This window comes from Aureobasidium melanogenum (assembly GCF_000721775.1).
Source record: "Aureobasidium melanogenum CBS 110374 unplaced genomic scaffold scaffold_8, whole genome shotgun sequence".
NCBI classification, from domain to species: Eukaryota; Fungi; Ascomycota; class Dothideomycetes; order Dothideales; family Saccotheciaceae; genus Aureobasidium; species Aureobasidium melanogenum.
In genome coordinates, this window is record NW_024470060.1 from 346,318 (window position 1) to 367,287 (window position 20,970).

The 20,970-nt window shown below is 49.8% G+C and overlaps 9 protein-coding genes across 9 annotated transcripts; 5 read left to right on the top strand and 4 right to left on the bottom strand.

Moving 5' to 3' along the window:
- Positions 1-305: 305 nt before the first annotated feature.
- M437DRAFT_74715 (nucleotide-binding domain-containing protein) lies at positions 306-1,928 on the top strand (the record flags this gene model as incomplete). Its single annotated transcript, XM_041026289.1, has 2 exons — positions 306-578; positions 636-1,928. The coding sequence occupies 2 exons, from the start codon at positions 306-308 to the stop codon at positions 1,926-1,928; spliced, it is 1,566 nt and encodes a 521-aa protein (XP_040880484.1).
- A 319-nt stretch (positions 1,929-2,247) lies between these two features.
- Positions 2,248-3,560, bottom strand: M437DRAFT_46920 (Cloroperoxidase; the record flags this gene model as incomplete). The annotated part of the gene is made up of 2 exons (XM_041021345.1): positions 2,248-3,159; positions 3,207-3,560. 2 exons carry the CDS (start codon positions 3,558-3,560, stop codon positions 2,248-2,250), a joined length of 1,266 nt encoding a protein of 421 aa, XP_040880485.1.
- An 899-nt stretch (positions 3,561-4,459) lies between these two features.
- M437DRAFT_47132 (glycolipid anchored surface protein GAS1) lies at positions 4,460-6,031 on the bottom strand (the record flags this gene model as incomplete). Its single annotated transcript, XM_041021392.1, has 5 exons — positions 4,460-4,936; positions 5,206-5,268; positions 5,301-5,675; positions 5,731-5,804; positions 5,851-6,031. 5 exons carry the CDS (start codon positions 6,029-6,031, stop codon positions 4,460-4,462), a joined length of 1,170 nt encoding a protein of 389 aa, XP_040880486.1.
- Positions 6,032-6,383: 352 nt separating this feature from the next.
- On the bottom strand, positions 6,384-8,106 carry M437DRAFT_46669 (putative cytochrome P450; the record flags this gene model as incomplete). Its single annotated transcript, XM_041021306.1, has 3 exons — positions 6,384-7,652; positions 7,700-7,915; positions 7,969-8,106. 3 exons carry the CDS (start codon positions 8,104-8,106, stop codon positions 6,384-6,386), a joined length of 1,623 nt encoding a protein of 540 aa, XP_040880487.1.
- A 618-nt stretch (positions 8,107-8,724) lies between these two features.
- M437DRAFT_74719 (uncharacterized protein) lies at positions 8,725-11,358 on the top strand (the record flags this gene model as incomplete). The annotated part of the gene is made up of 3 exons (XM_041026290.1): positions 8,725-8,761; positions 8,812-8,883; positions 8,939-11,358. 3 exons carry the CDS (start codon positions 8,725-8,727, stop codon positions 11,356-11,358), a joined length of 2,529 nt encoding a protein of 842 aa, XP_040880488.1.
- Positions 11,359-12,071: 713 nt separating this feature from the next.
- M437DRAFT_74720 (uncharacterized protein) lies at positions 12,072-14,129 on the top strand (the record flags this gene model as incomplete). The annotated part of the gene is made up of 5 exons (XM_041026291.1): positions 12,072-12,171; positions 12,253-12,534; positions 12,691-12,745; positions 12,799-12,926; positions 13,009-14,129. 5 exons carry the CDS (start codon positions 12,072-12,074, stop codon positions 14,127-14,129), a joined length of 1,686 nt encoding a protein of 561 aa, XP_040880489.1.
- Positions 14,130-14,813: 684 nt separating this feature from the next.
- On the top strand, positions 14,814-16,129 carry M437DRAFT_47226 (alcohol dehydrogenase; the record flags this gene model as incomplete). The annotated part of the gene is made up of 6 exons (XM_041021413.1): positions 14,814-14,957; positions 15,018-15,052; positions 15,103-15,305; positions 15,365-15,731; positions 15,782-15,837; positions 15,906-16,129. 6 exons carry the CDS (start codon positions 14,814-14,816, stop codon positions 16,127-16,129), a joined length of 1,029 nt encoding a protein of 342 aa, XP_040880490.1.
- Positions 16,130-16,463: 334 nt separating this feature from the next.
- On the bottom strand, positions 16,464-17,948 carry M437DRAFT_10442 (uncharacterized protein; the record flags this gene model as incomplete). The annotated part of the gene is made up of 1 exon (XM_041018567.1): positions 16,464-17,948. A coding segment is annotated over one exon (1,485 nt), but the record flags the coding sequence as incomplete, so codon positions are not given.
- Positions 17,949-18,988: 1,040 nt separating this feature from the next.
- Positions 18,989-20,461, top strand: M437DRAFT_46522 (benomyl/methotrexate resistance protein; the record flags this gene model as incomplete). The annotated part of the gene is made up of 1 exon (XM_041021286.1): positions 18,989-20,461. One exon carries the CDS (start codon positions 18,989-18,991, stop codon positions 20,459-20,461), a length of 1,473 nt encoding a protein of 490 aa, XP_040880492.1.
- Positions 20,462-20,970: the final 509 nt, after the last annotated feature.

A 20,970-nucleotide genomic window follows, 5' to 3' on the forward strand; every position in this document is an offset into this window, starting at 1 on the left:
GCCTGACGGCTGTGACCAATTCGAAACCCAAGCGCGTACCCCGAAAAGAATCTGCACAAGGAAGAGGAACGAGGAATGAAACGGCTACGATTGCGGCCATATATTCTCTGTGTACTTGGTCAGCCAAACACATGGTTGCTGCGGGGACGGTCGATAAGAGCGATAACGAGCATCGGATCAGCTCCCGGATCGCCTGTGCGGCGACATGACGTGCGGGGAGCCGCCGGAAAAGCAGCACCAGCCTCAACCAGCCTGAACCAAGGGACACAAAGAGTGGCTGGGAGACAGCCGCTCCTGCCACAAACATGGCAACTTTGCTGCGACGACTGAGCTGTGCCAGGCAGGTACGACCAAGCGCCACCTCTCGAGGCAGGTATAATGGCGGCCGACTATACTCCACAGCGGATAGCGAGCGACTATTCAGATGCGCCGTGATAGGATCAGGCCCGGCAGGCTTCTACGCTGCCTATCGCATGCTGCAGAAGATGCCAAATGCGCGCGTCGACATGTATGAGGCCCTGCCCTCTCCCTACGGTCTGGTCCGCTTTGGTGTTGCTCCAGACCATCCAGAAGTAAAGGTACCGTCCTGTCGTTTGCTCAGTATTCTCATGACTCAATCTGACCATCTGCCCAAGAATTGCATAGATAAGTTTGTCGAAGTCGCCTCCCATCCCTCCTTTACCTTCGTTGGTAACACCACCATTGGCTCCGCTCCCTCCTCTCTGCCTCTCTCGTCCATCGCTCCTCACTACAACGCCCTTCTCTTCTCGTATGGTGCCTCGCAAGATCGCAAGCTGGGAATTGCTGGAGAAGATCTGAGTGGTGTCGTGTCTGCTCGTGCCTTTGTTGGATGGTACAATGGCCTACCGGAATATGCAGATCTAAATCCTGCCCTCGATAGCAGCGACGAAGCTGTTGTCATTGGTCAGGGAAATGTCGCCTTGGACGTAGCCAGAGTCCTTCTTTCCCCACTAGACAGGCTCAGACACACAGACATGACCGAAAACGCCTTGGAAACCCTCTCCAAGAGCAGAGTACGCAGAGTCAGAGTCGTCGGTAGAAGAGGGCCTCTGCAAGCCCCATATACCATCAAGGAAGTTCGCGAATTGATGCAACTCCCCGGTGTTGCCTTCAACACTCCTGATCGTTCTCTCTTCCCCGCAGAGACTAAGAAGTTGCCTCGTCCCCTTATGCGCATTGCTCAAGTCATCGAGAAAGGCTCTTCCACTGCTGTAGCCGAAGCCGCGCGGCAGTGGGAACTGCTCTACATGCGCAGTCCAGTCGCTTTCGAGGAGTGTTCTTCCAATGCCGGCACTCTAGGTGGTGTCCGCGTCGACGAGATGGAATTCACTCAAGACCCAGCTTCCGTTCCATTGAGCGATCTAGATGCTCTACGGAGCATGCGTGTCAAAAAGAAAGAAAACGGCAAACAGGAAGTGCTTAGTACAAATCTTGCCTTTCGGTCTGTCGGCTACCAGTCAGAACCTCTAGAAGGATTTGAAGAGCTAGGCATACCCTTCGATCGCAAACTAGGCATCATTCCCAATGATCTGCACGGCAGAGTGTTAAGTCCCGACAGTGGGCCAGGCGCGCTTGGTGCAGGACATGTGCCTGGTATGTACGCAGCAGGCTGGGTCAAGAGGGGTCCCACCGGCGTGATCGCAAGTACCATGCAAGATGCATTCACTAGCGCCGACATTGTCGCAAAAGACTGGGCGGACGGCGTGAAGTTCATCGGCTCTAGCGATGAGCCAAAAGCAGGCTGGAATGAAGTAAAGAAAGAAGCAGAGAAGCGCGGCATAAGAAGCATCACTTGGGACGACTGGCTAAAGATAGACAAAGAAGAAAAGAGAAGAGGACAAGCCAAGGGTAAGGAACGAGAAAAGTGCCATTCGGTGCAGGAGATGCTCAAGATTCTTGATGGTTAGAAGCTCCCGAAATCATCCTCTCCTAGGTGGCACACAGATCTGCTATAACCTCTTTTGCATCTTCACAAAACGTGTTCATCAAAGCAGCCAGTCCGAATAGCTAGAACCTGACACCATCGCCGAGACAATCAAGCAAACAATCGAGGTACAACGATGGAATGGAAAAGCAGTGTAAAGAGTTCGAGTGTTCTTTCATTATCATTCATATGTAACAACCAGTGTCCTGTATTCAATCTGAGCCATGAAGAAACACCCTCCAGGAGCATTAATCTCATATTTTCCATAACCCTCATCTTGTCGTAGGCTTGTGCTTCCCAATTTAGGTAAGAGCAATGGGACATCCCAAGTTCTTGAAGGAAGGCGCGACCTTGCTAGAGATAAAGTTAAGCGCATCAACAGTAGGAGTGATCAAGCCATTGAGGTAGCTAGGCACCTGACCAGTGACAAGCTGGTACAGCAGACAAGCAGTGTCTGGGCCATTGACTGAAGCCGTAAGGGTACCGTTCTTGATAGCGCCAAAGTTGATGGCGTCGAAGCTGCCATCGGCAGTGTTGCCACCGAACAAGACGGGGTTCTCAAGGTACATGGTAACAATCTCGGTGGTGACGTCGAGGTTGGAGTAGGGGGTAACACGGTTGGTCCAGTTGTCGGGGATGCGCTCGCCGCCAGTGAAGCCCCAGGTACCGTCATCCTTCTTCTCGGCACCGAAGAAGGAAGAGATGGTCTCGAGGTCAGGAGCGTAGTTGTGGTTGCCGTTAGGCATAAGCTCGTACAAGAAGGAAGCAGCTCCGTAGAGAAGAAGAGTCAAAGGACCAAAGAAGAAGTTGGGGTTCTCCTCAAGTGATTGAGTGTGGCGCTGCAGGCGGTACTTGGACAAGTTCTCGCGGTTGAAGTTGCCCTGGCAAGTGTCTTGCATCATGCCGAAGAGTGTGCCGTTGAAGGAGTAGTTGTCTCCATCAGCAAGGAAGTAGTCGTCTCTGGTAAGAGATGAGTCGGCTTCGAACTTGTTGTGGCCGTCGAGACCAGGCTCGGATCCTGTGAGCACAGGGCTGAACGAGGTTCTGGTTGTGGCATCACATCCAATGGAAAGCTTCTCGGTGACAAGATCACCATCGGTAAGGGTAAGACCAAGGGCTGCGAGAAGCGTGGCCAGGTCATATCCAACGTTGTAAACGTTCTGCTGAGCATCTACAAGCTCGTTGAAGGTAGTGATACCATCGTGAGAAAGGAACTGTAAGAGTCAGTAAGGATCTTGTGAAAAGAAATCGATGAACTCACGTTGTGGTTGGCAGCTGCGTTAAGACCAGGGCAGGGGCCACGAATGTCGTTCTTGCCAGGAGCCACATACTGGTGTGCGGTATCACCAGGAGCAGGCACTTGGTAGCCACCGACACCCTTTCCAGGTAAGCCGTTCTGAGCACCGTTGTAGGGGTACTTGGAGTTGTATGGTGCAGCACCCTTGTGGTCTGAGTTGAAAGGGCAAGTGGCAGCACCACCATTTTGGTATCCGCCAGGCTGCTGACGTCTGACCTTGCGTCCAAGCAGAGAGCTGTCAACGCCAGGCTGGTCAACAACCCAAGGGAAGGCTGATGCCGAAGCAACAAAGAGAGAGGCAATAGCGATGTTCTTCATAGTGATGATTGTGATGTTTGAAGATTGACTTGAGGAGAAGAAGGATTCATCGTGCGATTTTGATGCTGTTTATATAGCCCTTTGGCACTTCAGCCAAGTCTCACATTTCTGGGCGTGACCACAGTATGCTTTGCGGGGATGGTCTGAATCTCCGGGTCATATTGATGGCGTAAGGAAGGTGTATTGCTGATCATTGGGGAAAGAGGAGGTTTGCCTTGTTGATCTGCAGCACTCAGCGTGAGCATGCAGCGAAGCGGTCTACTAACCATCACCACTGACCAATCAAGCATCACCCGGTTGTACTGTTCGCCAGCCATGCGGCGCCATGCCTCGGTCTGTGGAGTAGGGTAAAGGGGATCGACATAAACATGGAGAGTGGTGAAGCTTAACGGTTAAGCTTCATGGACGGGATCCACGCCTCCTCCGCAATGTGGCGTTTTTATACCTTTGGCGACTTGCCTCGGACTAATCTCTATTTTCTGATTTGCTGCTTTCGTGAAGGTGTCAATCTATAAGGGAAAGATGTGCGGTGATGTACAGGGCGCCCGACCTTCTTCGGGGCCTGTGAAGAAAGCTACCTTCCAAAATCGACCAAGGTCGACTGCACTCCGCACGTAAGCACATAAAGTTGTCAGCGTGACTCGTCGTCGTTAACTATGGCCCTTTTTGTGTGAGCATCTCTTGTTTGTGATTCGCCTGGCGCCTGTTGTTACGTCCGAGAGTCCTTCGGCACAAAAACAGTCGGACGGACTTGGCAATGCTTCGTGAAACTTCAGTGTTGCAATTTGATATACCAATCGAGCCGTCTTGATCTTCCCGAGGTTCGAGGTCAAGTAGTAGATGAGTTCTTGAGTTTGAGTCCTGGAGTTCCATGAGGTGTGGTGTGAACCAATCCCCTGCTAACGCCTCACAACCTCCTCGATACTATCCCAATCTATGCATGTAGCAGGCATTTGATACCGGGGGTCCCATGGCCAGGTCATTTGGGTCGTGTCAATGTTATGTCTTTCCACTGCCTGGCTCTCCATAATGTCCCAACTCGGGTCGTAACCAGTGGGTTCAGCAAGGGCTTTTTTGTAATTGACGAAGTCGTGATAAATGTAGAGATTGCCCTGGTCGGTTTGTCGTACCTCGTTAACCTTTTTCTCGTTGCCTCTGAAGTTCTGGAACCACCTTTCTTTATCTGCACCCGGCATTGCTACTAGGCCGAAGTTGTTAGGCGTGTCCGTAAAATCGTATACACAGCCGCCAGAAAACACTCTGGTCATGGGGTCAGAGTAGAGTGCTGAGGTTTCTAAAAATTGCCGAGGTTGGTATGTGTTCACACCATACTCCGAAAGGAACGCAGGAATGGCGAAATTCTCATATCGATCGATCTGCTAGATGGTTAATTCACTTCATGCCTGCTTCTTGGATTGCATCTCTCCGTATGCTGACTCGACGTGTACAGCTGTAGAAATGTACAACACCACCAGGAAACAGGACAGTTGCCACCGAGAGAAGACAACTAATCGACTCTCTGTGGACACATTTCTGCGTCTCAGAATGATCGTGCCTTTCTTCGGTGTGAAATTTGCTCCTTGCCATAGACGGAGTACAATTGGAGCCACAGACTTGAGCACACGGGGAGGCAGGACAAACTTACGAGAGCGTTCCAGCCAGACATTTGCATGTTCGATTTTATCCCCGCCCATCCATAGTTCGGTAGCTGTGAGTAGTCAGCATCCTAGAACCTGCAACACGTTTCAAACGGTAACTTGCCGCTAGGAAGTCGATCGCGCTTTCTTGGTCGCCGAGGTACAGATACTCCAGGAACTCTGAACGCTTGATGTGTACAGCAGTTGGTTGCGAATAGCCTACAGGAAGTACTCGTGTTCCCTTGCTCTTGTGGCTGGCAAGTAGGAATCTCTTGAGATCCCGAATGACAGCTTTTAATACAGGGAATGCGTGAAGCGAATCACGAAAACCAGCCATGTGATAGGTTGCGACAATGCCCAGGGTGTTTGCATAACCAGCCATGACACCCGCCGTTTTGAGAAAATAAGAGACGTTAGCAGTGTTGTATGACTCGTAAGGATCGGATCGGTTGATGCAGCAAGATGGAGTCGAGACGCCCTGTTTGTTGTTATGTCAGTCCAGCTCTGTTCCCATAAACCAGCGGCTTGCTCACCACCACAACATAAATTCCCGCTTCTTGGAGCAACTTCATGGCTTTGTCGTGCTGCTTCGTGTTGTCGACAGAGTCTGGTCGTTTTAGTGATGCTCATTTTGTTGCTTGTAGACGACAAACATATATACAAGGTGTTGATTCCAAGTTCCTTGAACAGTACAACATTCTGTTCTAGCATGGATATACAGTCGTCTGCTATAGGATCATTGAAGATGGGGTTGTGCCGATTGTCTTTCGGGTAATAGACAACTCCTCGAACGAAGAACTTGTTCGTAATTAGGGAGGTTGATCCAAGCTTCATGGATGAGCTAGACTTACTCTTTCATCTCCCCTCCAGAGATAGCGGCCCCGAACAGTGATCGGTACGAAGCTTGGTTCAAGAGTCATGTTTGGCTATCTAGACTTTAGTGGTTGTGGTTGAGTGGTGAGTTGCCGACGTCTTGTGCAAGACGTGCTGCCAAGCCAATGTTGTCATGGTGGAGCACGCGAGTTACGACTCACGTTGTGAAGTTGTATACTGGTAGGCAGCTTGATCTTAAGCGATCACTCTTCATGCAACGTACACATGATATATCAAGCTGCCAGAATGCACAGGTGTGTCCAAATGCGGACATTTGTCTCCATACCATGAGCTGTGGTCTAGTTGTTACTAGCTACAAGCTCGGCAACACCATACCTTCTGGCGTCTGCTTCCACTGCTTGGTTACGGGATCAAGCAATTCTTCTGCTTCTTGCCATTCCTTCCTGATGAGGTCTGCTCTGATTTCATCCCTGGGTGTAATTTTGACCTTGTACTCTTCAGGCATTACCAAGATGCCTTGCGTCAATTTGTCAGGATCAGGCAAAATCGCCTCTCCTGTAGCGGAATCAATGACAGGTTTGATGTCAAACGCCCACAACATTCTAGATATGCCAAGGAAGAGGCTACGCTCAGCGACATGCATACCTTGACAGATCCTTCTGCCTGCTCCGAAAGTGAACGCATCTCTTTTCGAAGCATCTGGCTGCGTTGCTGAATCCGCACAATTCAGGAAGTCGTCCTTGAATCTGTCTGGATCAAAGCGTCGTGGTTCAGGAGAGCGGTTAGAATCCATATGGATCGCCCATACATTGTTCATTACACCTGCGCCTTTCGGTATCTTGTAGCCCATATAAGTATCATCTCGGATCACAGCATGTGGAACTGCGCCAAGAATTGTTGTCGGCATCCATCGAAGACTTTCCTTCACACAGCCTCGGATATACTGCAAACTGGGCTCATCTTCCATTGTCGGCAGACGATCTTTGCCGACAACACGATCGATCTCTTCCTGCGCCTTCTTTTGGACTGCAGGAAAGAGCAGCATGGCCTGCACAAAAGCATAAAGCGTGCTTGCAGTAGTATCACTACCAGCCTCTAGTAGAGTTCCTGTAATGTAAGCTGCTTGATCGTCTGAGAAGCCTGCTTCTCGCTGAGCTTGTGCCATGCCGACGCAGAAGCAAGGTTGGATGGTACCAGCTTCCATCGCCTTCTTCGCTGTGAGCCAATGACCGACATAGAGCTGTCTTTCTTTCTTGAATGCCTCCTTCGCTCTCGCTTGCAGAGGAAACATCCGGTCCGGAAGCTTCCGCAAAAGAGGAAAGGAATCGAGTAGTGCAGCCGTTCCAGTCTGGTTGATCTGCACAAATTCAGAGAAGCCTTCGTAGAGTTGCTTCATAGCATCATCTTCATAAGTAGGAGTCCGCCAGCCAAAGACCATGGTTGTTGTTAAAGCATTTGAATAACGACGAATGTTCTGCAGACAACGGTCTGGAGACACGAGCATTTCGTACAGCATTTGCTTATTCTCCAGGAGCTGGTAAGGGACATAAGTCTTAGCAACATTAACATTCAGTAATATGTAGCACATTTTGCGAAAGTAGCGCCATGTTGGCCCATATTCCTTCAAAAGTTTAGTATAGTACTTTTAGGAAGACTGGGAGAACCGACCATCATCAGGAAACGCAAGCCTCCGCTGCAGAGCGTCTGGCCGACGTACATGTCTTCACGTGCGGAGTAAATTGCACTGCGTTTGTCGAGGAGATCTTTGACTGCTTGATCGCTGGACAGAACTATAAGGACTCTGGTGCCAAGCATCAGACTATAGATGGGACCGTACTTGTAGGCCCATTTCTGGAACTGAAGGTGTGCATCTCTCTTGGGCATCTGAATGAGGCTAAGTATACGTTCTCGCACGAAGTGGGTACAGATGGATGGACCTGGTGGATGTTGCCAAGTATAGGCAAGGTGGGTGGTCCGGGAGGGTAGTGTTTATGGCGGCGGCCTATGGTCAGTGCCTTCATAAGAAGTAAGATAAAAGCAAGAAAAGCAAGAATTTCTGGAATTGTCAAGACCATGATAGCGGATTGGTATTCAAGGTGTGTTGAAAAGGCTAGAAAAACCATTCACTGACGATCGGAAGGATTTATACTTGATGGCAGCATGATGCAGCTTACCGATCAACGCTTTGCAGGCTTGGGCAGAAGTCCACAACGAGACATGGAGGCGATGTAGTGCATGGAGGCAATATAGATACAGTAGTGATGGTTCAAGAATCCTTGGCGCAGGATTGGTACAGTAATTGAAGAGACGAAGCGGAGTAGTGATTAACACTCGACTGACACTAAGGATGCAGGCGACTTGTTGATGCATGAAACGGCATTCCAATGGTGTTGTGTACATATTGTGCAGGCAGCGTATGTGGAAGAGTGGATGATGATGATGATGATGATGATGATGATGATGATGATGGATCGAGCACTCTTTGTTGGTTGGTCGGTGGCGCAGGAGGATTAATTGATTAAGTGGAAAGGCCAAGGGACTTGACGATTGACGAGAAGCAGTTTGGGCACGGACATGTCGCGGGCGCGAAACAGCAGCAGCCTCGGCCAGGCAGTCGCGTCTTCCCAGAAACAACCATCGCCTTCCATGTGAACATTTTCTCTCTTTTCTTTCGATGCGCTCGACCGGCCAACATGTGGTTCCTGGAGTGTGATGGCGACTTGTTCGAGAGTATGCTCAACCCACAAAATAAAGAAAACATGACCACTGACTCTCTACAGACAAGCGCATCTGGCTGCGACCAGGCACCAAGCTGGTTCTCGGCCGCACATCCAAGCCAGAGCCAGGCCAGCGTACGTCCAACATGGCTGCCGTGCTCAGTCCCGAATTCTCACTGATGTCAAAAAGGTATGCGATACATCGAAAACTCGTCCGTCTCTCGCAAACACTTGACTGTCGACGTCGCCAAAGTCGAGCCTGGAGAGAGCAAGCACCTCCACGCAAAGACAAAGCTGCAACTCATCGACAATTCAAAGGTTGGCTCCTGGCTCAACAGCGACCGCCTGGAAAAAGGTACCGCGAAACATCTGGACAGGAACGACAACAAGATCAAGTTGGGCAATTACGAACACCACTTCCATATCAAATGGCAACCCATCGTCTTTTCCTTTCCCTCGCTCCCTCGCGCCTATCGTCAACTCGAAGATCCACTCGTAGACCAACGTCACATCCTCGAGCCTCTAGGAATCAAGTGCATTGTTGATTACATTGCTCAATTCACCACTCATCTCGTCGCAAAGAAGCGCAACACCCCCACCACTCTCCAAGCTCTTGTCAATGCTCGCTACATTGTCACTGACGATTATGTCGACCAAATCCAACTCGTATCACTCGATGCTCTCGAACAAGACTTCAAAGCAAATTGGCCGAGCGAAGAACCCTACTCCCCTCCACCCGCAAACGAGCCAAACCCTCGCCCAGACAAGTCGCCCGATTTTCTTCCCAACCCAGCTCGTTCCGAAATCTTCTCGCAGTACACTTTTATATTCAGCGATCCTGGACAGCACGCCAACCTCATGCCCACCATCACCGGTGGCGGCGGAAAGGCTTTGTGCCATCCTGTTGACAACGAGAATCCAGACCCTCAAGACCTGTTGAGCTATGTTCGAGAAGTTGCTGGCAAGAAATCGGACAAAGCCTTCAATCTCGGCCAACAACCAAAGACAAAAGGTGGCATAATCTTGGTCCGTATTGGTGGCTACAAACAAGAGAGGCCTTGGTTCTATGATCAAGTTGATTCTTCTCTGGGTCAAAGCAGCATCGAGCAGAATGAATTGCTGGAAGTCATCCTTGATGCCGATGCTTCCAAGTTGAAGAGACCTGCCGAAGTTGTCCAACCAGCAGAGGACATAGTCATGCATAATGGAACACAGCCATCATCAATCCACCCACCATCACAATCTCCTTCTGTGCGTCGACAATCGAACAGGGTCGCTACAGAAATCCCATCTGCAACTCCAGAGGATGGCACCTCCGCAGCCTCTCAGCAGGAGGTAGCAACGACAGGCAGACGTCGCGGACGCAGACCTCTGACGCAAACAAAGTTCAAAGGCTTTGACGAGATCGATATCAACGACTTGCCAAAATACCGTTCTCCATCTCCCTCGCAGCCTCCTTCATACCAAGCGAGCCGAGCTCCCTCACCAGACTTTATGGACGAGGATGAGCACGTCGAGAGTTCTCATCCAGCACCAAGCCAGCACACCCAACGTTCAACCAGGAAGAGGCCACCGCCAGTGGAAGAAGAAACACACCATGACATGATGGCCGACATGTTGCAAGGTGCTGCAAAGATGAAAAAACGTCGTATCGATGCAGGAATCGAGGCTTCTGCATCGCCTAACGAAGCACCAGCTGAAGAACCCACGCCAGCACCCGCAGTCAAGAAAGCTAAAAAGCGCAAGGACAAGGAAGTTGATGTACGAGCCATACTGGCAGAGCGTCAACAAGCAGAGGAGGAAAGGCGTCTCGAAGATGAAGAGAAACTCCGCAATCAACTCGAGGGCATGGAGGTGGCCGATATGCAGAACCTAGCACAGATTGAGGTCATGGAGATTCGTCGTGAGCCTCCACCTCGCTCAAGATACGATGCCGAGGCTGGACACGACGATCGCTGGGATGATCGATGGAATGGCCGCAAGAACTTCAAACGTTTCCGCAGACAGGGCACCGCAGCCAACACACAAACTCGAGCTCGTGTTTTCGTTTCCCTCGAAGAAGTCGAGCCCAAGGCGTACGGTGCGCAAGACGACTATTTTCTGGAACCTCGTTCGAAAAACGCTCAGAAGAAGGCGAAACGATCGCAGCAGACACAAGACAGTATGGATGTCGAAGTCACTGGAACGCCTTCCTCTGCCACTGTGAATGGTACGCCCTCACAACGCCAATCGAACAACACAAACAAGAGTATCTCTCTTGTCTCGGACAGTGAACAGAACGATTCTTCAGAAGACGAAGACAACGCCGCACGCTTCCGCCGCCGTATCGCAACCTCTCGAGCCCAAGATGCCGAAGCCTCGCGTCTAGAAGCTATATTGCCTGAAGAAATTGCAGGTACGGCTCGTGACCAAGATATTGCAGATGCAGCCAGACAAGCGAAGTGTAGTGCATCTGTAAGAACACAGCCAGGCAAAAGGACAGCCAAGGGTGTTGTGGATGAGATATCACAGCCGAGGAAAAGAGTGCAGAGAAAGCCTAGCCCAGACGAAGTTTCTGAGGACGAGGATGACGAAGAGAGTAGTACTCGCTTCAGACGCAGGAAGAAGTGAAATTACACACGCATGACCAGTTGAGGGTCGATGATGAACAACTTTAGCTTTCCATACCAACATAGCAGCGCCGATATACATAATCATTGCTCGATCTCCCAAGACTCGCTGCAAACCATTTATATCGAGCATTCTTTTCCTTTCGGCCTTGCGCCCTCCCAGTATGCCAAAGTCTGTGACTTCTTAGTGGAAATCTGCATAGTTTTGTGAATTTTCATATTCACACGCGTTCAAGTTTTCTTTAATACATGAAGAGTGCCTTACGTGATATACAACGACATTTGATTCTGGACCTGGCGATTGCGTATAGCTAAGCGAGTCTTGATATGAAGTCTCTAGCACCGACCTTCAAGACGTCCGAGCATTTGATCGCGTCCCGGATGGCCTGAACATCTCTCCACAGGTGGCATGGCTTAATAAACCAGGATGCTAGAGAAAATCCTCTATACTTGTGCTGTTGGACCTATAGCAGCCGAGTCGAATGGACAGCATGTCCTGTTGAAGACGACTATCCTCCCGGCCCGAGGATAGACAAGGTCTCTGACTAGAAAACCACACTTTTGGCTTCTGATGGCAGGTAGGTAGCCGAGATGACCATGGATCACCACTGTTGCAGGGCTGTCTTTTTCGGTGCATAAAAATTGCCATGCCCCTGGTGTCCTTCTGGCCCAAGATTACGTCCGGGACACTTTCGAGTTGACTCTACACGAAAAATGCCTGCAATTAACGAACCCCCTCAATGGACCGCTCCTGTTAATTACCAGTCAAGAAAGGTCGTTGTGCTGGGTGGTGGAGTGTTGGGAAGGCGCATAGGTAGGTTACAGACCCACGTTCCTGCCGGATATTGTGCCAAACACTCACACAAACGATCAGCAACTTGCTGGTGTTCTGCAGGCTACAATGCCGTCATCCGCGACACGAACCAAGCTCAATGTGATGCTGCTCTGCAGTACATCAAAGATAATGTAACGACCTTTGCAACCAAAGCTACTACTTACAGATCTCCCGGAAAGGCTTCCGCAACACTCGATTTGGAAGTAGCAATCAAGGATGCATGGATTGTATTCGAATGCGTACCTGAAATTCTCAATCTCAAGATTGATGTCTTTGCCGAACTCGAGAAGCTGGCACCCAAAGACTGCATTCTTGCATCCAATTCATCATCCTACAAGTCGAGTGCCATGCTGGCCAAAGTTGTGGATCAGGACACCAAGACCCGCATTTTGAATACGCATTATATGATGCCGCCTACGAATCTTGTCGTTGAGATTATGACTGATGGCCATACTTTCCCAGAATTGATGCAGTGGTTGGCAGAGAGACACAAGGAAGCCGGATTGAGTCCTTATGTCGCTGTCAAGGAGTCAACTGGATTCTTATTTAACCGGCGAGTATGACTTTATCAATATTTCGGGCTTGGAAACTAACAGTTTTATTTAGTATTTGGGCAGCCATTAAGCGTGAGTGCTTGATGGTTATGGCCGAGGGTGTTTCAACACCTGAACAGATCGACAAGGCGTGGATGGAGATACTGGGCTGCAATTTTGGACCGTGCATGTCGATGGACAGTAAGTCGTTTACCTTTGTGCATTGCGACAGAGGAAAATCCGCCACGGAGAAGCGAGGGAGACTGACTGTTCTATTCTATAGGTGTCGGACTTGATACGGTCGCCTTGATTGAGAAACACTATATCCAAGAGCGAGGCCTCAACTCAGCATTAACTGTTGACTTCCTGCAGGAGCACTACCTCGATCATGGAAAACTAGGGATGAAGAGCGACAAGGGTGGGTTATATGCCCCTCAGCCATCTAAGCCCCAGCCTCCTCTAGCTGCCCAGGCACCACAAAAGAAGTTGATCGTTCTCGACACGGGACTAGGTCAACCCCTGGCTGGTAAAGCACCGGCAGACATCATCTCCTGCGGACGCTTGATAGAGGTATCTCTCGATAATCAGGCACGGTGTGTCCTCAGCGAAGGTCTTCCACTGCCAGACGGCGTGGCAGCGCACAACGGCAAACTTTACTACACAAACATGGGTATGCCCAGCCTCAACAACGGCAGTGTATGCTCTCTCAATCTCGATGGCACAAATCCTACTACCATCGTGCCTCCAGGCAAGATATTCACTCCAAAGCAACTCAGCATTGATACCACTGTAAACAAACTGTACATTGCTGATCGCGAGGGCTGCAAAATCTGGCACTGCAATACTGATGGCTCAGGTCTCGAGGTCCTCATCGACTCAGCCAGAGACTCTCATGAAGACGATGCTACTCCTGGGGATATCATGGATCAATGCATCGGCATCACCATCGCACCTTCCCTCGGGAAAATTTTCTGGACTCAAAAGGGCCCTGCGAAAGGAAACTGCGGCCGCATTTTCAGCGCTTCCATCAACTTTCCAGACAACAGTACAGCCGCCACACGTACAGATGTCTCACTTGTCGCCGACAAGCTACCTGAATGCATTGATCTCGAATACATCGCCGAAACAAATACACTCTACTGGACAGACCGGGGCGAAGTGCCTTTTGGAAATTGCCTCTACAAGGCTGCTTTGACTGAACAAGGTACCCTAGCCGAGAAGCCTCAGGTCTTGGCCCAGAACTTCAACGAAGCCATTGGATTGAAGGTCGATATCGATGCCAACTGCATCTATGTTTCGGACCTGGGAGGTTCTGTGTGGAAAGTTGAGGATAATGGCAGCGGAAAGAAGCAAAGGATATTGGATGAGCAGACATCGTGCTTCACAGGTTTGACGATTGTGTAGAGGTATGGCCTTTCGATGTGCGAGAGTAAGTAACAAACGATTGCTCGAACACTTCGAAGACCCGTTTCGAAGCTCTCTTTGTATCAAACTTTGCTTGACTATACGACAAGCGCCATGTACAGGGCTGCCATTTGAGATTACGCAAACGCGTTATTGCACCACAAAAGAGGTCTCTACAACCACAAGCCGCCAAAACCGCCAGAGCCGTCGATCCCGCCAGAACCGTCAAGACCGCAGAAGGCATGTGCGGTTCTTGCGGATTGAGCCTTGTCACCCAATCGTTCGAACAAACAATCTCTATCAGCATCTTGTATGAATCTGCACCGAGCTTTGGGCTCCACGGGTTTTGGTTCGACCAAGATACTGCCGACACGGTCCGTTTTCCTATACTGTGCCTTTCGGATCTTGTTTCAGTCCACGCCCCAGTTGTCCCACCAAAAGTCTAGTTCCATCTCTACCACATCATTGCCTCGACCATCAGTCAATTGGCTGCGCAAAGGTAGCTCTCGTCATCATACGTGGAATGTCAGGATAGAATGTAGTTGTCACGACGTCACTCTGCCTTGACGTCCTTCTATCAACCTATATAAAGCTCTTGTGTTCGACCTCGAGATATTCATCAACAATCAATCATTTTCAAAGGCACTTACGCACAAAAGACTTCTACTATTAACATTCATAAAAATGGCAATCCCTATCCCAAAAACCTGCAAAGCAATCGTGCTAGATGCTCCAGGAGCCAAGTTCGAGCTCAGAGAAGTTCCTGTGGCATCTCCTAAGAAAGGCGAGATTCTTATCAAGACACTGGCTTGCGGTGTCTGCCACAGTGTAAGATGAGCCTTCATGGGATTTTGGTTTCACATAGCGATCTAACAAGACAACTGATAGGACGCTTCGCTTCGAGAAGGCGAGTTCAACTTCATGTATGACAAGATGTTCGAGTAAGAGGGATACAATTGCTGACACCTCCAAGGGCCAAGTTTCCAGTCATCCCCGGGCATGAAGTCATTGGCACTGTGATTGCCGTTGGAGAGGGAGCAGAAAAGTGGAAGATCGGAGATCGTGCCGGTGGCCCTTGGCATGGTGGTCATGACGGCACTTGCAGATCCTGCAATCGTTGCATGTTCCAGATGTGCGAGAATGAGCTTGTGAACGGTGTTAGCCGTGATGGCGGACGTGAGTGATCTGAGATCGGGTGGCTGTTCAGGCAGGATAAGCATAACTGATGGTGATAGTCGCCGAATATTGCACCCTTCGAAGCGAAGCAGCGGTCAGAGTTCCTGACGATGTCGACCCTGCAGACTACGCGCCTTTGCTTTGCGCCGGCGTCACAACTTTCAATGGCATTAGAAAGATGAAGATCCTGCAAGGAGACACAGTCGCCATCTGTGGTGTGGGTGGTCTTGGTCACCTTGCTATTCAATATGCTCACAAGATGGGCTACAATACTGTTGCCATCTCAGAGCATGAGGAGAAGCGTGAGCTTGCCACTAAGCTTGGTGCTCAACGATTCATCAATACATCCAACGAGGACCCCGTTGAAGCTCTCAACAAGATTGGAGGCGCCAACGCAGTCTTGATGACAGCCCCGAACCCCGAATTGTAAGACTTCGTTGATATCGTAACAGATCCACAAGCTGATAATGTACAAGCGTTGGCAAGATTGCCCAGGGTATCGCTCCTGGCGGTACACTCATACTCATCGCGCGTAAGTACCTTATCTGCTGTCCTTTTTCTTTTTTCTTAATTCTAGTTCTGACCAGCGGCTTTGCTTAGCTGTTCCCACGGCGACATTTGAATTCATACCCTTGGTCATCAAGGGTGTTTCCATTCACGGCTGGTCCTCTGGTTATGCTTTTGAAACCGAAGAAGCGATCAAATTCGCCATGAACAAGAGTGTCAACTGTATGGTGGAAAAGTACCCCATCGAGAAGTTCGACTACGCCATGGAAAGGATGCTCCAGTGCAAGTCGAGATTCAGAACTGTTATCACCTTTTGAGAGCAGTCTTTCTGGGTCGATGGACATACTTCAAATCAAACCAAGAACAGTTGTCCATCAAACCATCTGGATGACCGATTTCGATGATGATCGGGCCAAGAGGTGTCCACTGTCGAACTCTTAAGTTATCTGGTGTCGCGGTAGATCTCTAATGTAGATGTCATTGCATGGCGCCTTCTGTATTGTACATATGGCCGAGGTGCGCTTCATCAAAATACGCGAGGAACGCGTTGTTAAGATCCTGCCAGCCATTCTCAGATTGGTAGTTACCGGCGTCAAACTGGGTGGTTTCTTCACCAACGTTGTGATTGATAAACGGCTCCACAGAATCTGTCAGGCACTCATCCAACATGGCCAGATCTTCCTGCTTCTGTCGACGATGAAGGCGGACCAGCACGCGAGCAGTAGTGTATGACTCTTCAGTGACATTAGTGCCGTATGTCTGATAGACGGAATGCAAGGCTCTGAGGCTCCTCTGCAAACGTGAAACAGACTTGCTCGTGTCCATTGCAAGCAAAGTACAAACAATTTGAAATGGCACGTTAGAAACATGCCACCATGGCGATTTGGTCTGAATCATTTGTTCGATGGTCGTGAGGCCCATGTCTATCACGGACAATATCTGCTCTAGACTTCTTGTGGGTATGGCGAATCCTGGAGCGCGCAGTCTGCGGTAGATGCATAAAACTATGTTACACTTCACAAGCTTGAGCATGGGGTGCGTCGGTGCAAGAAGATACGCCCGGGACAATGCCTTTTCCAACTCCGAAGAGTCCCTGATCTTCGCTGGACCCAAAAACTTAGACAGCTGACAGATGTCGAGAAAGTCAGTGGAGCATCCGCTAGAATCAGCCGTTGGGGAGGAGCAGGAAGCACCATGCAAATCGACTCTTGATCGCCCGTTGTCGTAGGAAATCCAAGTATTGAACAGATAAGCCACAGTATATAGTCTCCTCCTAAGTTCTGGATCACAGACCTCGATCGGATGCGACAGGACAAATTCAATTGAAGGTTCGAGATGGAGTCGCGTCGCTTCTATGGTATGCATCAGCGTACAGCTCGCCATCCATGTAGCATGAGGTGAGGCGGTCAATCGAAGATAGATGACTCGCAAAAGCCAGCCGATAACGTGTTGTACGGACTGATTCGGGAAGTTCGTTGAATGCTCCAACATCATACGTGCAATATGAACCAGCTGTGCTTCGAGATGACTCCTTTTATGGGAGAAAAGGCAGCCTAATGCTCCGATTCCACAAAGGATTGTGTCAGAAATCTCGCTACGAAGATCAAGCGTCCATCTTGAGGTAATCATGCTTTCGACACTGACGCGGTCCACGAAGCCATAGACAGGATGGACTTCAGCGAAATAGACTGACGCCAGCTCTGACATTTCTTGGCTTGATAGAATGTCGACAATGGAACCTCGAAACGAAGACGTCTTTATGGGTTCGTCCCTGAGTCCGAGATTCCAGGCAAACATGTGTAGACGAGGAGCCTCCATCGAATCCATCCTGAGACCGAGGCTCCGTGTAAATGCGGCTCCGGAATTGGCCTCAATGGACTGTAAGTGAGACGCGGGACCATCAAAGATAGAATTTCTCTCGGGCCGCACATCGTCGACACTGGCTGCTAGCATAGCAGCGGGTGATTGAGGGGATGGAACCATAGTAGTCTGCGCCATGGCTCCATTCTTCTTTCTAGGATGATGCTCATAATAACAGTCGTATTCGAACTCTGTACAAGTAGTACAAGGCGACTGACCGTCACATCTGCGCTTTCGGCTTTTGCATGGTGCACACGCAAGTTTCGCTCGTTTGCGCTTTGACTGAGTATTCATCTTGCAAATGTCCGATCAAGTTAGAAGGTTGCTTTCGCACGAGGTCGTCAAGTCTGATTGCAAGGTGTGGTTTGTGGGTAGGGTTTGGGCCACTCGCTTCAAAGTTCGGACCGAGTTCAGATGCGTCTAACATGACATCCTTCTTCTCCTGTTGCCTGTCCTCATCGAGCACTTGACATTGAGCCACTCGATTCCTACTGGTCTGCCCTTCCCACGTCATAGAATACATGGACAAACCTTGTGGCCCAATTATTCCGACGACACTTTTCAGCAAGCATTGAAGGACACACCAAGCGTCCAAAACAAGCTCATTACCATTTACAATTGGCATACCAAAGCATATTCGACGTTTCTGTGGATACATTCAGACCCGCGAGTACGATGTTGTGCCATATAAGCGGTCCTGGCACGAGATAGGAGATTCGCAAGAGGACCATCAGATACGCAGACACATCCATCTAATCTGTACAAATGAGGCTGGGACAACCTCGTTGAGTCGACGCATGCCATTCTTGCGTCATACTTAGGGCATCGAACCTCTTTTTTTCGCATGTTGTGTCGCGAGAGGGAATGGTGAATGAAGACAAGTAAAAAAAGCCGTTCCGAAGCGCAATAGCCGCCGATGCCGCAGCAGCCTCAACAACGTCGAGGTCTGATCTGGATCAAGGTCACGTTCCATGGACTTTATCCTCGACCCATCCCTTCGAGGCATGTAAGGAAGAGACTGAAGGCGGCTGGTGAAGTGGATGGCGAAGGTGAATCTTTGTGTTTGCAGATCTCCAAATTCGAATCCGCAAATGCCGCCGCAAGCGCATGTGGTAAAGTCAGGATGTAGTCTGGTATATAGGCTTCTAACGAGTAAATTGTGGCCATACTCATCGGGCTATAGAGGACTGATACAATCTGTCGAACCTGTTACATCGAGCATGCCACCAATTCTTCTGACTTGGCCAACATATCGGCAATATCAACAATTAAGAAAAGATGCACACGGAGCGCAGCAACGTCGAGAAACCCCCTCGATGTCACGTCAAGGCGAGCAGTTCCCTTCGCTGGACGCAAGATTTACCATACTCCAACCCGACGCTCATCTCTCGGATCTACGAAATGCTCGTACAGATCTCTCGGCGACTGCTTGGTCAACCACAAAGAAATGGTCTGCGACTTCAATCGTTACCATGATCGCTTTCTTGGTAGGCTGGGCCTCTTCAATCGACTCAGGCGCAATCCACCAGGCTGCATCCGAGTACAAGGTCAGCACAGTGACCGAGTCGTTGGCGACTGGACTCTACTGCATTGGAACCGGCATAGGGTCCCTGTTCAGTGCACCACTTTCCGAGACATATGGACGTAACACGATATATGTCTCCACGATCATTGTGTTTATGATTTGCATTCTTGTATCAACCCTGATCCCTCAGATTGCTGGTCAATTGGTTTTCCGCTTCCTCGCGGGAGTGTTTGGCTCTACGCCGCTGACCACGGCTGGAGGCAGTATCGCCGACATGTGGAATCAACGCGAGAGGACCTACGTCTTCCCATTCTATGCGGCGTCTTCGTTTCTGGGGCCGTTCATGGCTCCTTTGGTCGGTGCTTACATCGGACAGTCTGGACACTGGCATTGGGTCGACTGGTCTACGTTGATGTTGGCAGGCGTGGTTCTGTCTCTAGTCTTGCTCTTTCTGCCAGAGTCGTACGCACCAGTCTTGGTCTTGTGGAAAGCAGAAATTGTCAAGGAGCTGACAGCCGACGATCGAGTCTACGAGGCGATAGAACATCACCGCGTGCCCTTATCTCGAAAACTACGCATCGGGATAGGTCGACCAATTCTCATGTTGCTGCGTGAGCCGATCGTGGATCTTTTTACCGTGTATTTGATTGTCATCTACATTGTTCTTTTCACCTTTCTGACTGGTTACGAGTACATTTACACCGACATCTACGGGCTCTCTCAAGGCAGCACAGGCTTATGCTATCTGGCTATGAACATCGGTTTCCTCTCTGCTCTCGCCTTCACCCCCGTTATCTACAAGCAATACAGCACTTTATTGAGGCATGCACAGGAACAGAAGGGGGATCAGACAGAGCTTCCTCAAGAAGTGCGTCTCTGGTTTTCCATCTATGGCGCCCCTTGTCTCCCAGTTTCGTTGTTCTGGATGGCATGGACAACGTATAACTCCATAAGCTATTGGTCTAGTCTTATCTCAAGCATTGTTTTTGGGTTTGGCGTGATGTGTGTCTTTATTTCGTCTTACTTATACCTGATCGATTCATTCGAGCGATATGCCGCGAGTGCCTTGGTCGGTGCCACGATGGCCAGATACATAGCCGCTGGCGTCATGGTCGTGGTTTCAATCCCCATGTATGAGGATCTGGGCGTGCATTGGACGCTGACGTTGTTGGGTTGTCTGGCGGCTTTTATGGCCCCTATACCATTCATCTTCTACAAGTATGGCGCATACATCCGAAGTAGAAGTAGGTCAGCAAGCTCTTGAGATGCGGAAAGATAGATAAAGTATCAATACATGACCTACAGATACTTCATGTAATCTTGTTACAGAAATTATATGTGAGGACAGTCCAAACAACTTGATGAATGCTTTGCAGCGTACAGGATATCGTTGGTAAGACACTATCAGGGCTGCTGCAACCAGTCCGCCATGAATGGAGCCTCATCTTCGGAGCGATACACGCCTGTTGCGGCAATTTCGGCATCTGCGGTTGGGCCTTGATCTGAATCGATCTGTGTTAGAAATCAGCACGTGGGCCCAGATTTTCTTTTGATTTCGTGTTTTCCCAGGTATTTAAATCATGACGATGGCGGAGTTATTCTACGCGTCTAATATCTACCTTCTGAATACCTGACCAAGCAGCACAGGTTCTTGATACTATCAGGTTTCCTGAATTATTGACATTCGCCATAATGCTTGATCCCGCCAACCCTCTGCCACAGAGACAACTCGGCAAGATAGCACCAGAGTTAGAAATAGTCAGTTGCAACCTT